Raw genomic sequence first — 16,398 nt, 5'->3', positions numbered from 1 at the left:
CAGACTACTGATACTCTGAACTACTGTGATAGATCTCAAGGGCATTATGTTGAGTGGAAAAGAGGCAAGCTCAAAAGGTCACATAGTGTATGATTCCTTCTATCTAACATTCTCAAAATGACAAAATTATAGAGATGGAGAACAGATCAGTGATTGCCAGGGGTCAGGGTGGTAGGGGGAGGGAGTGGTATGACTACAACGGGCAGCACGAGGGGGATCTGAGTGGCATCTGACATCTGTGATAGAACAGGTCTGTATCTTGATTATACTGGTGGTTACACAGATCTACACGTGATAAAATCACACACGCACACACATACATACACACACACACACACCCCCCAATATAAAAATCCTGATTTGATGTCATACTATAATTTTGTAAAATATAACCATTAAAGGAAAAGTGGGTGAAGGATACGTGGGAGCTCTCTGTATTGTCTTTGCAACTTCCTGTGAATGTAAACTTATTTATTTACTTTTAAATTTTTATTGGGGTAGAGTTTATTTACAATGTTGTGTTAGTTTCAGGTGTACAGCAAATTGAATCTGTTACACATATACATATATCTACTCTTTTTTAGATTCTTTTCCCATATAGGCCATTACAGAGTATTGAGTAGAGTTCACTGTGCTATACAGTAGGTCTTTATTAGTCATCTATTTTATATACAGTAGTGTGTATATGGGTGACCAATTAATTTCTTCGTCCTTAAGTATATACAGAAACTTTAAGTTAAAATCAGACTGTAGGATTATACAATTATAAATATCATAATCCACAGTACTAATCATATTTCTAGTCTAATTATGCTTACTTATTGCCTTGTCCTCCTGACACTGATAACAGTAGCAGGTTTGGTGAAAGTTTTTCATGAAGGAAGAAATATTTCCTCCATTAAGCTGGTTAGGAACAGTTTGGTAGGAAATTATAACTCAAGTAATAACTTTTTTTTTATAAGGACAAAATAATCCAGAAGAAAACTTGGAATATTTATCTAATTTAAAAGCATACCTTTCCACAGAGAAATGTGAGAAATAAAATCATTAGTACATATGAATTCTTTCCCTTTTAGGGGTTAATTGAATACAAAATTTCTTAGAATTTTAAAACTCAGACTAGAAAGGAAATGGAAAAGATCTATTCATGTTCATTTATAACAACTTCTTAGGATATTAGTTAATCCTGCTAAATGTCAGTAGAACATTTTATGTAGCAATGAGAAATTACACTATTCAGTAATATATTTTTACAACCTCAGATGAACCTCAATCTTGTGTAACTGACTTCCTAAAAAGTTTGTGTAAATAACACTTTGCTAAATTGAATAATTTTACTTGCACGTAAATTAGATATTCTCTAAAGCAAACAAACACCCCAAAATCTGCTCTACACTTAAAAATTTTTACATTGCAATAAAGAACAAATTAATATGTAATTTATATTCTCATTGCTTGCTTAGTATAATCATGATCTTTATGATAGATATAAAAACATTTAGATTTTTCATTGAAAATGCCCACCAAATTTTTGGCATGACGGTTTTTTGAATTTCTCCAAATATAACAGCTTCAGAAGCTGATTTCATGTTAATCCCACCATGCTAGGCCAGACTTTAGCAGAATATTATAATATGTCCAGGCAGCAATATAGCTTAGACCTAGATATAATATAGAAGCCACAAGATAATGCTCTCCTAAGCTTCATCTAATAAGGGAAAAACACATATAAACAAGTATTTGGTATTCAAAAAAGAATACCAAGAAGTGCAACCTAATCTTGAAAGATAAGCACAGAACATAATAATTCCCATACGAAGTCCAAACCTCGGAGAAGATAGTGGGTCAAATTCTTGGCAGATTTTAAATGACTTGACCTTGTTGAGAAAAATGAATGTGAGCACCCCAATAGCACCTAGAATACGTATTCTGTGAGGGTTAAACAGAGCTCCTCAGACATAGCGGGGACTCAATAAATATTTATTGTGTAAAACAGGGAGAAAATGCATTAGTTTTACTCATCAACATACTGCCAACAACTACAATACCTGAAAACAAAAATTTCTTGAATGAACAGTTATCACCGAAATTACATTAAAGCTACACTCATCTTTGGCCATGTGTTAACCAAAAAGACAAAGAGTGGGCAAATGCAATCAACTGACCAGGTATTTTTCAATAACAGGTCACTTAAATATGTAAAGAAAGAACAGAATTTTAAAATAAGTTTTTTAAAGCTATCTGGCAAAATATTGCAGAATGTTGTAGCTTTTTTCCAAAAACTGATTTCTGAGCATAGTCTAACTCCCTAATTTACAATGCTAATGAAACTGCATTTAGCAATGTTTGCTAATCCCTGTTTAGTAAGTATTAGACACTTAAATGAAATAACCTGACTTTAAGCAGGAAAAGGACAGTTGATTCTTTTCAGGGAGATTCACCAGAGAACCTCCAAAACACTTTGGAAGAAAGAAAATGACACTGTCACAGAACACTCAAAAATATCATAATTTGTTTATAGACTACCAGCTAATATATAAACAAATCTGTATTTTACTATGATCCTTTTACACATTCGTGGGAAGATCATTTCACAGGTTTACATAAGTATAGCAAAGTTCTTTAAGGTAACTGAGCAACTGAGCTCTACTAGTTTTTGTTATTTTCTAAGATACAAATATTACTTCGTTAATCCAACTTATAAACTGATGTATTTAACTAGAAAAGTAAATAATTACACAAGAAAAGTCATGAGAAACTTCATCACATACTTTATATAACACTTTCAGTATCATAACAATAACAATAAAAATACCATTTCTAATGTTACTTATGAAAGGATTCATGTTCCACACTGACTATCAAAGAGGGCTTAGAGTAAGCACAAGTGACACTGAAAAACGCCACAACATCCTGAAAGAAATGATTAAAATGGAGATTGAAATATCTTTTCTATTATACATCACATCAGCAAACCTAGAAAATGGAAAAGAGCCCAAGAGGCATAAACTGAGAAGATACTGCACCTTGCTGCTTTGCCATGAGAGTGAAATATAAAAAGATACTATTTTGAATGCTGCTAAATTATCAAAGAATGGTAAAAGTTAAGAATCACAATGTTATGGTTGAATGGAGCCTTATGATGCTTTATTATAAATGTAAAGCTTATGTTATCAAATAGGAAAATGCAAGACTCATTCTACCCAGATTTTAAGATTTCATGTGAAAGGCAATTTTAAAAATTAAATCTAAATTGTGTCTTAACAAAGTGGTAAGTACTTTAAGGACCAAGTGGAAGGCTTACTAATGACATAATAAGGTTTTGAAGTGCTATGACATATTTATATACATATCTGAGGCCTGAATCACTGGGAATACTTGCAGCTATTTTAAGTTCTGTGGACCCTAGAGTTTACTGCCATTTAGCTTTCTCTTCACACCCCACCAAAGCTATTTTTGGCCTTTCTGTGATTTAACTGTATAAGCAATGGGATAACCCATTGTGCATGCTTTCCTGCCCCATAATTAATTGGGTTCCAAAAGCAACTTTCACCTGACCCTGAAGTCGGGACTTAGAGAGTTACATGGCCCTTTGGGCCTTCTGTGCATGCCACCTGATCTTGGGCAGATTACTTAACTTCTCAAGAGAGAAAGAGAAATTATAAAAGTGTTTTATATTGAGTCCCAGTGAAGACTAGTTGCTGACATAAAAGCTCTGTAAATAACTGATTTTACTAAGAATCATCTAGTCTACACAATGCTATAGAAACAATATGGTACTGGCAATAGAAACAGACACACAGACCAATGGAACAGAGGACCCAGAAATAAATCCATGCATATACGGTCAACTTATCTTTGACAAGGGTGCCAAGAATATACAATGGGAAAAGGACAGTCTCTTCTATACATGGTGCTGGGAAAACTGGATATCCACATGCAAAAGAATGAAACTGGACCCTTATCTTACATCATGCACAAAGTTAATTTGAAATGGATTAAAGACTTAAATTTAAGACCTGGAACTATAAAACTCCTAGAAGAAAACATAGGGAAAAAGCTCCTTGACATCAGTCTTGGCAATGATATTTTGGATATGATACCAAAAGCACAAGCAACAAAAGCAAAAATAAACAAGCAACTAAAAAATCTTCTGCACAGCAAAGGAAACAATCAACAAAATAAAAAGGCAAGTTATGGAATGGGAGAAAATATCTGCAAACCATACATGTGATAAGTGTATGGTTTTTTGGATATATACATTTGCTATGTCCAAAATATATATGGAATTCATATAACTCAATAGCAAAAAATACAAATAACCTTATTAAGAAATAGGCAAAGGATCTGAATAGACATTTTCCAAAAATGACATATAAGTAGCTAATGAGGGTACACGAAAAAGTGCTCAACATCACTAATCACCAGTGAAATGCAAATTAAAACCACAATGAGATACCACCTCACACTTGTTAGAATGGCTATTGTCAAAAAGACAAGAAAATAAGAAGTGTTGGTGAGGATGTGGAGAAAAGAGAACCCTTGTATAACACTGGTGGGAATATAAATTGGTGGGAATGGAAAACAGTATAGAGGTTCCTCAAAAACTTAAAAATAGACCTATCATATGATCCAGCAATCTCACTTCTGAGTATATACCCACAGGAAGTAAAATCAGTATCTTGAAAAGATATCTGCCCTCCCATGTTCTTTGCAGCATTATCCACGATAGCTAAGATGTGGAGAATCTATGTGTCCACTCACAGAGGAATGGATAAAGAAAATGTGGTATATATATATACAATGGAATCTTATACAGTCTTTTAAAGAAGGAAATCCTGCCATTCACAACAACATAGATAAACCTGGAGAACATTTTGCTGAGTGAAATAAGCCAGACAGAAAAACAAATACACAGGGAAAAACAAAAACAAATATGACCTCACTTACGTGCAGAATCTAAAAAAGTCTAATTCATAGAAGCAGAGGGTAGAATGATGGTTGCCAGGGACTGGCAAGTGGGAAAAGTGGGGAGGTCAAAGGGTACAAACTTTCAGTTATGAGTAAGTTCTGGGAATCTAATGTACAGATGGTGACTACAGTCGATAATACTGTATTATATACTTGGAATTTGCTAAGAATAGATCTTAAGTGTTCTCATCACATATCAAAAAAAAAGGCATCTATGTGAGGTGGTGGATATGTTAATTATCTTGATTGTGCTAATCATCTCACATTGTAAATGTGTACCAAATCATCACACTGTATACCTTAAAATATATACAACTTTTGTCAGTTATACCTCAGTAAATAATAAACTTACTTTTCCTTTAATAAACTTACTTTTCCTTTCCATAGCGGAATCTTTTCCCTACACAACCAAACTCTTAAAAAACCCACCTATATCATTTTAAAGATAGAGAAAATAAGATGCAAACAGTTAAGAACTTACTATAAGTCAAATGTTAGAAGTGGAAATATAACCCAAGTCTCTTGACTCCAAATCCAATATTTTTCAGTATACCTTTCTGTTTCTAAGCCTCTTTTATGGAACCATTCGGAAAATCATTTCTTTGGTCTTTAACTTGATAATTAATTCTAGAGAAAAAAGCCAGGTTATTCCATTAAGGAATAAATGTAGCCACACACTGCTTCATTCCACCTTTTCCAGAAATAAGACAATCCCCAAAGCAAATTTATAGAATCAGTTATAGGGCAACTCTAGTTGTCAGTCAGTGCTCATTCAATCTTATATTCAGTAGTATCAACAGCAATTATTTTATTAGGTATATCATAGGTATTAATAAAGCTAATTAAGCCACAAAGAGTTCATTCATGTCTTGTTTGTTCTGCTCAAGAAAACAATTGTATAATAATTTTAGAAAATGTTTCACTAAATAATTAATATTTTAGTAATATAAAAGTTAAGGTTAGCTATATGGACTATTAACAGAAGTTCACCCTGAGGCCATACTGGCTAAATAAGGGGATATTACTGTCAGTAGTTGATAGGTATTTTACCTTTAGACACTAGGCAGCAAGTTTTAGCAGTTTTTGCCTTCTTGTTATGAAACATCCAGAAGTTTAATGGATTTCTGAATTCTAATAACGTGGAAGACAATTCTGGACATCAACCTTCCCACACAATAATGGATCTCACTAGTTTCTTTAACTCATCCTTATTTTTGGTGAGCCATTATTAAGGTTCACCATAGTTGCATTGCATTAAGTTACAAATATACAGAGTTCAAACCCACAAATTACAGTGATAACTATTAGCTCCTGGTGGGGCTAAATTAACCTAGTACCAGTTGCCAGGACAATCTCTTGAGACCAGAATCTCTGCTAAGTAATTCCTGAAACATCTACCAGTTTACCACCATGTATAACTAACTTTTAATAATCATGGAGAAAAATACTTCTCACTATAATACGATTCAAGAACAGCACAGATTCTAGAAGTACACAGGGCCAGATACAACCAAGTCCGTATCCTTGACCCCTCAGGAACCAGGATTTCTCTCACACACACTGTTGCTCATACCCTCCTCTCTGTCTCTCTCCCTCTCTCTCTCGACACATTTTTAGACATTCTGAAAATGTCAAAGCACACCCCAGCACAGTGTAATAGTGCTGTGGAACCAATAGAAAACCTCTTCTTTAGTAATTCTTATAGCTCAGAAATCACAGCTGATGACCAATATCAGTCTCTTTTTAATTAGGAGAAATAGGATAATCCTGTGGAATGAACACTGTATCTGGAATCGGAAGATATGATTTCAAATCCACTTTCTTGCTGAATGAAAGAATATATTGCCTTATATATAGTAAAGCACTCACATGTTTTCTTCCTTTGTACCTACAACAATTAGAGATACAACATAATATTGGGGAGGTTATTGAGTTATTCATGAACTTGCCTCGTCCTGCAAGCTGCCACAATAACATTCACCTGAGGTAAACAACACTGCTTAAAGGTATCTGCCATGTTTGTTCCTACAAAAATGAAATACTAGAAAAGTATTTTTCCACAGTTTGTTCATAATTAAGTATAATCCTGTTTTCTTTAGAATTACTATAAATCCATTATAATTTGTTTTGCAGAATAAGCACAAGTATTATCCTTCTAGAATCAACTGGATGATCCATAGAGTCATGGTCAGTTCCAGGGGTTCAGATGAGGGGTAGAAAGGGAAAGAGACTGGCTTCTGGCTCTTCCATCAGTTTCTCACTCAGGTTTTTCACATCAATAGGTGAGTAGTGTTCTCTCTTTCCTCCACTTAACTTTTGGCAAACCCAGTTAGAGACCATCATCAGATAAGCTCAACCTCTTGTTAAAATAAATAGAATATAGGACAGAAACAGCATCAGTGATTTGGTTTCTTTGACATTTAATGAGAGAACAAAATTATATATTGAAGACAAAAGACAACAGTGCCAGGCACAGACCCAGGACAGGTGCTGTGAAAAAGCCTATCGTGGTGGTGTCTGGGGATTTAAACTCTGGAGAAAAGACTAAACTAAAATTAAGAATAACAAAGTCATTAGTATATACTTCTTGGCAGATTATTAGCTGTATGTGGAAGCTTTGATAAAACAGGCTTTTAGCAATGTTTTAAATTTCAGATTTAAGAAAAATCCTCTCCTACTCGCCATTTGTTGAACACTGCCGTTTATTTCCATTGTTATTCATTGCCATGGAGCCCAATTACTCCTTTGTTTTCTTATTCACATTTAGTCCACATTATCACAAATAAAAATCACAAGGATACCATTACCCTTCAACACTTCCCCAATGTATAAATCCTAATTTGCATTAAATCCTTGAAGCAACATACGTTGCAGTGAATGAAATGTCCTTCTGTAAAAAGTACTGTAAATAATGAAAGAATTTTTAGTTCAATATATATACACGACTTTACATACAGCTAAACTGTCCAAGGTGCTTTTATACACCCTAGGTATACAATATTCAATATGCTTAGAATAATAGTTATTCGAAAGGAATATAATCTTTGAACATAAAACAGTTTAAGAATAAAAAAACTTCTATAAATTCACTTATCTATTTTGCTATTAACCCACTGATGTAGAAATTTTACGTACCATAATTAATGGGAAAAATTAATGAACGCTGCTGATACTCAGTGTAGTTCTCAAAGGCTGAAAACCTTTCCCAAAAATCAGTATCTGAAACCTGTCTCTTTAGGAAAAACAGTCAAAGCTTTAACTGTTTTCAGTCTAGTATAAGAAAGCTTTGAAGCAAGTTAACTCTAAGCACCCAAGGAAAACTATTTTTAAAAGTGGGGGGGACAAACGGAGGACCTTAATTTTCAACAATATCGGCCTGAGAAGTAACTTTATAAGAGAATGTCTGAGTATCTTTAAAAAGAGAGAGAAAAAAGTAATTAAAAATGTTGGAAGTCCACAAACTGAGCATAGCAGTAAAAATGACTCAAGAGGGAAAATTTAATGAAAAATAAAAAACTGAAAGCAAATTAATTGATCAAAACACAGACACACACACATACATGCACACACAATGCAGGCAGTCATTCAGCATTATATGCTAGCTGGCTTTGTATTTTCTTTTAAAATATAATCATAACTTCTCAATGTATAAAATAAGGCTCTCAAGGTACTCATGAAAAATTCTTACCAAATTTCACTCTAGAGTTAATGATATTAGGCATGTTAAATCAGGAATCAACACATGCTATTTTCCACAGCAAGAACTATATAAATTACAAGCTCTTCCATGTTTTTGTTATTAGGTTTGGTACACTTAAAAATAAGCGGTATTCTACATCGAGTGCTCTAACGCAACTGTTTTTATATCTTTTAGAATTTATATTTCATCTCAGTGCTCAATCCTTACAAAAAAACACAAAAAGACCTGCAATTGCTATTTACTGTCTTGCACAATAAAATTGTATCTGTTCTGTTTTTGAATTCATAGATTTTGCTTTATGAAGTTTTCAGAAAGAAGCAACTTTATTATATTTTCATTGTTACTCATGATTTTAGCTTAAAGATCATTAATTTTCACACTAACATCCTGCTATATTCTCATTTGGGTTGTTCTATTTATCTCAAAGGTAGACTTATGTATTACCATTACAAAAAAATAACTATTTGCATAATACTTTATGATTTTACATCTATTACAAACACATCACAGGGAGCCTGAGGATGCATTCAGTAGCTTGTCATTCACCACTTCAAGACCCTTCAGAACTAAACAAGGAGGAGGGTGACATTTTGCTAAAGGCAGAAGAAATGAATATAAATAACAAACTTTGAAGTTTTAAAAATACAAAAGAAAATTTTAAAAATGCAAACAAAAATATGATCATATGCATAAACAATATAATTTCAATTTTTAAAACTCCATGTCCGCTATACAGAGCAAGGTGTTTGGAGATTTATATATCTTCTATTATGATACCCACTGAAATTATCTAAAACTGTGCTACAAAAATAGAGAAAATTACCATCTTCTTGCTAGATTTTATAAATATATTAAAATTGTGCCTATTTACATAATTCAGCTTTTCCTCAGCCTTGTGAAATAATCTGAGTATCATTTCTTTATTATTCTAGACTTAACCCTAAAAATGTGCATATTAAGAATGTTTCAGAGGGAGATAATGATCTAACATGTTAAGAAATTATGTTGTCTCATAACTTCTTCTTGGTAAAACAATTACAAAGAAAATTGTTTACATCTTCTGTATTTTCTTCCATAACCACCAGTCCAGATAAAAAAATACTGAATGCTGTTATGTCACCTCTAGTCCAAATGCTCATAGCACTTGAAGCTTCTTGTAAGCAATATGCTTCTATACTAAACACATATCCCTGAGCTACCACCTACCTAATTTAACAGTTTTAAATGTACTTTCAAATACAGCGTAATACCATCTTAAACATACACACACATACATACATACACACACACACACACACACACACACGGAGTGTGCAGAAAAGGAAGGAGGTGGAGAGCAAGAAATGGAGCACGTTGTTGTTTTTCATTCATGCAGTATAGTGATGTCAGTGTCTGCAGCAGCAGCAGCGGCAGGAGCCTTGACCTGTGGAGGCTACAATCCACTGAAGTCAGAACCTTGCAGAATTCAAAAGAAACTGAGTAGATAATTGTTTGAAAAATTGTTCAACTGTTCATAGCATGAATTTTAAATAGATAAGTAAAAAGAACAGATTAGTTGTATAGTTTTAACTTAGGTAGAGAGGAGCAAGGCGGGATGTGGAGAAGTAACAGAAAGGTATTATCATCAGGGAACTGGGGGCAGAAGAACCTACATTCAAAATCATTTCAGTGTAAGAAACTGACAAAACCACCTGGTGTTAAAAACAGCAGAAAGGCCTCTTCTGTTCCCAATACAAGCTCTCTGATGCAAATCTGTCTCCTGAACAACCAGAGTCAGAGAAGTGTTTTCATCATGATTGCGTTAAAATTGCATTAAACTCAGATGTGACATACTACATACAACAAAGAGGACAGTTTAAGCCTGGTCACAAATTTCATTAAAACTACTTGATGATGGACCTTGTAATTCCTAAGCAATTAAGACTTTTGAAGGATGCAGAAAAACAAGTTGTACTATGATCTGTTGTAAGATGTGTTTATCAACAAAAGGGGAGGAGGTACTAGATGACCAATATATTGTTGCAGCAATTGCTGAAACTACTCACTATGCCCACAAAACCCTCTGAACACAGTCTTTCTGCAGTGCTTATTTTATGGCTCTTACATTAGTCCCTAAAAGAAAATCCCAAAACTCAATCTATGTACTGTTGAAACTAAATCACTCAAAAATTTATGTAACTGCTGCCTTCTTTTCATTCTGTTACCTCTCATTTCATACAGTTCTAGAAAATGTGCAAAGGAGTTGCATATGGCATTAATCTGTTAGAAAATGGTGGCCTTTTCTATAAAATACAGCCAAAGATGTGTGTTCAGTTGTGGTCATTATTAGGGCGATCACGTTGTTTTCATTCATTCATTCATTCAGGATTTGCTGGAGGATGTCAGTTTCTGTAGCTGGCTTGACCTGGGGGAGGAGTGGGGGAGCAAATTCCTTCTGGTGCATACTGATTACAGGATGTATTTCTCGGTGCTCCTGTACACATACCACTGCACTACATCCTACCCTGCCTCACCATCAAGTGGTCTGAAAACAAGGGCCTCAGCAACATGCTAATTACAGGTCAGAAATATTAAAACAAAACACCAAAACTGCAATCTATCTTAACACAATCACTTTCTCCAAGTCTAAGACCTTCATCAAGAAAACTCCATTAAAAAAATTACACATACCACATAAACACTGCACAGGCTCCACAGTGATTCCCTTCCAAGCAGAGATTTTTCCCCTCGGTATGATCCGTTCTCTCCACAATGCAGCAGCAGCATCTGTAGCCCTAGCGTGGTATCTAATAACATGAGCTACTCCTCCCTCCCTTATGAGTTTTACATCCTTGTTTTGGCTAAACTTCCTTTTCTCCCCCAGAACTAAACTAGATCATTCACCGTGTCCCTAAACATAAACCAAACCGCCCCAAAACACAAAACATTAAGGGAAGCCGACAGCATCCACCAGTTCACCATTACCTTTGACACCTAAGAAAAACGAAACTTGAGATCCTTTAACAGCTCAACTGAACTGTTAAGTGTACTTAAAAATAGAAGGAAAAAAGTGAGCACACTCCACAAATAGGTCCTTAGAAATTTACCATGAAAGTCTTGAGTTGGGCATAAACTGTTTCCAGTGCAGTACCGCCCTGATGCATATGACTATATAAAGTAGAGAAAAGAGGGAGCCCCCCCCACAAAAAAAAAAGCCAAACCAAACACTATACACTTCAATTGCACATCCAAAACTGTCCCCTCTACACACCCAACAGGATATCCTTACATCATAACTGGTGCCTCCACCTCCCCACCCCCAAAAAAGAAAAAAAAAATTATCCCGGTAGGCACAGACACATTATAGGAACTTTGTAGGAAAGCACAAAGAGGCTGTAGAGATTACAACCACCACCTTATCGGCTGCCGGAGAGTTTGTGTGCGTGTTTTTTTAAGTGTTTCGCCCAGCTCCTCCTTCCCCTACTACAAACAGCAAACACATGAGTGAGCTAATCAGCTCTTAAACTGAAAAACCTTTCGATACAGGCGAGTGATAGAAGATAAAGCTGAGGGGCGGCAGGAGGGTCAAATAAAAGTTGCTCCGCAGTTTGCTCATCCAAGCCCCGCAGCGACCGCAGGGGGGTGAGGTTCCCAAAGCCGCTTTCACACCTTCGATAATGCACTAGCAAAGAGAAGCCCGGAGAGGCTGAAGTTTCCACGGAGGGCACCGTCGGGGAGACGCAGCCCGGGAGGACAGAAAGGTTGGGCTCGCTACCTCTGCACACGGGCGAGCCGGGGCTCCGTCGCTCAGGTGAGTTGCTCCTCCGGTGGCTCTCTGGGGACCGTCTCGGGCGGCCCTTGGCCCGCGGCGCCTGCTCGGTCGGGGCTGAGGTCGGCGGCGGCGTCGGGCTGGGCGGGCTGGGGCCGCGGGCCGCGCCGGGCCCCGGGAGGTTGCCCAGCGAGGCGGCGGCAGCGGGCGGGCGCGTGGGACTGTGCTGGCTGCCCCGCAGGAGCTGGTAGGGCACCGTGGCGCGAATGGGCTGCAGCAGCCGGCCGGCTCCCGCAACCGGGGCGCAGCTCACGCCGCCGCCGCCGCCGCCCGCACCGTTCCCGCTCCCGGCGGCGGGGGTGGCGGGCGGGGAACCCGCGGCGCTGCGCCGCATCCTCTGCGGCGGGGGATGAGGAGTCTGAGAGGAACTGGAAGAGGAGGAGGCAGTGGACATGGTGGCTCCGCGGGCCCTGGACGATGCCGGCCAACACCGAGGCGCGGAGCGGGAGGCGCGCGAGCGTGTGGGAGCCGGCGCGATAGTGCGTGCGAGTGTGTAAGGGGGAGGGGCGGGGGTATCGTGGAGGGGGAGGAGTCTCTCGGCTCCCCCTTCGCAACGCGCACCCCCGCCGCCTCAGCGAGGGGGGAGGGGAAGGCTGCGAAAACAAACGTCCAACGGCCCCAACCGCCCGACCGGGCTCGGTGTGGCGGTCACGGCCGGGGCCGCGAGGAGCCCGGAGACGCCGCCGCCGCCGCCCCGGGCATCGCGCTGACAGGGGAAAGGGGCAGCCGCCGGGATCACGCAGATCCGCGGGGCTGCACGCGCAGGAGAGGCCGGCAGCTGCAGGAAGGGCCGGGACCCCTGCTTCTGGGGACCTGGTAAGGGTAAAGGGCCTCGAGGTGCCTGAATGAACGCAAAGCCGCGCCACCGCAAACGCCGCCGCCGCCTCTTCTGCTCGCTCCTCACTCCATAAGGCACCTAACCCCTCAACCCGTACCCCGCCCCCTGCACCGCCTCCCGGCGCTCCGGGCCGGCAGCTGCCGCAACGAGCATTCCCATTGGCTCCGTCGTTCTCCACCAGTACGCGAGTGATTGGTTTCAGGGTAGGAGTGAGAGGAGCACCTGCCAATGAGAATAGGCATCCTACTTTGGAGGCGGGATATGAAGGAGCGAAGAGGGAGAAAGGGGCTGTGCGCTCAAGGAGGGGCGTGAGAGTTGACAGCCTTTGAGGTGAGAGGGGGACTTTGATTGGGCTGCCCTGGGAGAGTGGGTCCATGTGTGTCCTGCGCGTGCCCCGACACCCACAGACGCGCACGCCCAGGGAAGCAGGTTGTGAGGGCTCCACCCTCCAGGGCCGTTTGTACAACTTGAGACAGAGGATGCGTCAGGCAAACTTTACTTTGCAAGTACACCTGTTCTGGTGGTGGGATGTTTTAGAAGAATCCATCCCTTCCCCACTAATTTTAGTAATCTGAGTTTTTGTGGCGAGTAGACTAATCAAAAAAATTTAAGGCCATCAGAAGCAATGTCTGGGGGTTGGATTGAACACTGGGTGGATACTTTTACAGTTATCCTATGGAGTGAAAAGAGATAATCAAATCATATGTTCCAAGACAATAACTCTGAATTGCAGGGGTCAACAAGGAATTGTACATCATTACACCATCAGTTAAATGGAGGTGTAATAGAGGGCACACCCTGTTGTCTTTTCCCAGAAGCAGGTGGCCTCTTGGGAGAAATCGTACCAGACTCGATGTAACAATCCACTGGGGTAAATTTAGTTTTTATTCTGCAGTGGAACTGAAGAGAAACTAAGATTTTGGATGACTGTCAGGAACCTAAGTTTACCCCACAGTAAGCCAAGGTTTTAAACGTTAAGCAGGAACAATTGATTGAAGGGTCCACATCAGATACCCTCCATTCGTTTCCATGAGATAAAAAAGAAGTGGGAGATCAGATTGGTCTACTCTTGGTGTCTGCCCACACTGACAGGCTTCCTCTGATTTCAGGCACTAAATGCAGGGGTCAGTTTCACTTAGAGGAGCCATCCCTCTCAGCTTCATTGTGCCCTCAGAACAGAAAGCATACTAGGTTCTGTAAAAAGTGGATGAAACCCACTTTTTCTGTAAAATCCAAGAATTGCACCCATGAAGACTAGTGACAGTTCCTCACTTTATCACATAGTAGAATAACAGCTAACATTTACTGAGCATTTCATGTGTCAGCCACTGTTCTAAGAATGTTTTACGTGTTAATTCCTTCAATCCTATAATCCACAAGGTAGATACTACTATTATCCCCATTGTGTTCACATGTATTTGCTTTCCAGAATAACATATTAAATATAAATGTAGTAAAAACTTTTCTCTTTTAAATTTAGTATAATTGACCTATTGTATTATTTTTTCCATCTAAAATGAACGATTTCCTCATTCATTAGGAAAGTGCCTTCCTTCATGGGGAAAAGAATGATAAATGGCTTCTTTCTGATGACTTTTTCAGAATATCAAGAACAAAAATTGACGGATTAAAATATGTGAAGTTTTTAAAAATGCTGGTAAATTTCCAAGTTGTCGATTTGATTACAGCATGGTTTCATAATAGAAATGTTATCTCTGGCCACTCCTAAATATAAGTATGTAACGACCCCAACACTTTAGATTACAGTAATTCTAAATTTATACCAAGCCACAGTCCTAATGATCAATACCTGATTTGGATCTAAAACAACCTACCTAGCCATATGTTAAAGTCTTTCTGTGTTTGTTGAAAACTGCCAACGCCAACTTAAATCAGACAACCAAAACACATCTAAATGACGCACACAGAGAACTAGTATGATCTTAAAATACTATGTTCAGTTGCTGGTAAGTCACCATGACCTATTTGGATGTTCAATCACCTTCTCTTTACTAAATATATCTTGGTTGCCTCTTAAACCTCTGTTCTCATGAAATAAATACTGATCTTTATGTGTAAGGAATTCAGTCTCCAAACAAATCAAAGGTGGGCTAAAATAAACTAAACCCAGTATCGGCTTTCAAATGTCCATTTGTTGAGTTCTTAACAGTATTTTATTCTTAGTGAGTTTGGGAGTGGGCTCCAAGGGTATGAAAAGAAGCTTTAGGAAAACATACTCCTCAGTAAATTGGGAACCCCTTAGAAGGAAGTGTGGATTGCTGGGTGAGAAGAGCATTGTTACCCGACTGTGCTAGCTATGGGATGGTTAGGCCCCATGCAGATTATCTCTATTTGTTGAATATAAGTGTAACAATCCCTGGAAATTCTATATATGCTAATGTTGGTAATGACCTCTTTACTATGTTGACCTACCTAAAAGAAGACAACATTGAAAGCGCAATTTGGTGGCATGGGAAATACCTTTGTTCTCAGTAACCCATGTCTTGGCTGTTTGTGGAACAAGATTCTACCGTTAGCTAATCTGAAGTAGAACTATTACACTTACTTCTTGGTTCATATATGGTAATAGACTATACTTTAGGTTACATTAAAACTTGGAGTCATTGGCTATATCTGATTAATATGTAGCCCCATCTGAAGAGAGAATGAGATAACTAACGGGCCTACAGAGCTACCAAAACCTCCCTCTTCTAGTTTCATCCAGGTTTGCCAGGCTATGCATCCAAGCCCCAACCACATCTAAGGGGCAGTCCAGGCTGTCAGTATCAGAAATGAGGTCACGGCTGAGAGAGAACACTAAACAGATCTGCACTGATGTTCATCTTAAGCTGATTAAACTCTCTTGTAGGTGGATTCTTTATAGCAGCAACAAAAAGAGCCTTGCCTGAATTTTTGTCCCTGGCAGATGCTTACAGTAAAACTCCTTACCGCTTGTGACAGGCTACGTGCACCTTTGCACTAGGTGTTCCCTCTGCCTGAGCAGTTCCTACCCCAGTTACCCACATGGCTTGCTCACTCATTTCCTCCAGGTCTTCACTCAGATGTCATCACCTTCTCAAT

The 16,398-nt window shown here is 38.8% G+C and overlaps 1 protein-coding gene across 3 annotated transcripts in view; it reads right to left on the bottom strand.

Moving 5' to 3' along the window:
• The window catches only part of GLCCI1 (glucocorticoid induced 1), a 118,154-nt gene extending 105,171 nt beyond the window's left edge, over nt 1-12,983 (bottom strand). For 2 of the 3 annotated variants that reach the window (XM_030857216.2, XM_030857217.2), the window contains exon 1: nt 12,426-12,980. In XM_030857216.2, coding sequence (XP_030713076.1) covers nt 12,426-12,873 — 448 coding nt within the window. In that variant the 5' untranslated portion in view covers nt 12,874-12,980. Of the gene's footprint in view, nt 1-12,425 lie in introns of all 3 variants that reach the window. The other variant, XM_030857218.2, reaches the window with a different exon arrangement.
• Nucleotides 12,984-16,398: the final 3,415 nt, after the last annotated feature.

Source organism: Globicephala melas, chromosome 9 (assembly GCF_963455315.2).
Source record: "Globicephala melas chromosome 9, mGloMel1.2, whole genome shotgun sequence".
In the NCBI taxonomy this organism is placed as follows: domain Eukaryota; kingdom Metazoa; phylum Chordata; class Mammalia; order Artiodactyla; family Delphinidae; genus Globicephala; species Globicephala melas.
The sequence above is the reverse complement of the archived record's forward strand: the minus strand, read 5'-3'. Positions and strand labels throughout refer to the sequence as shown.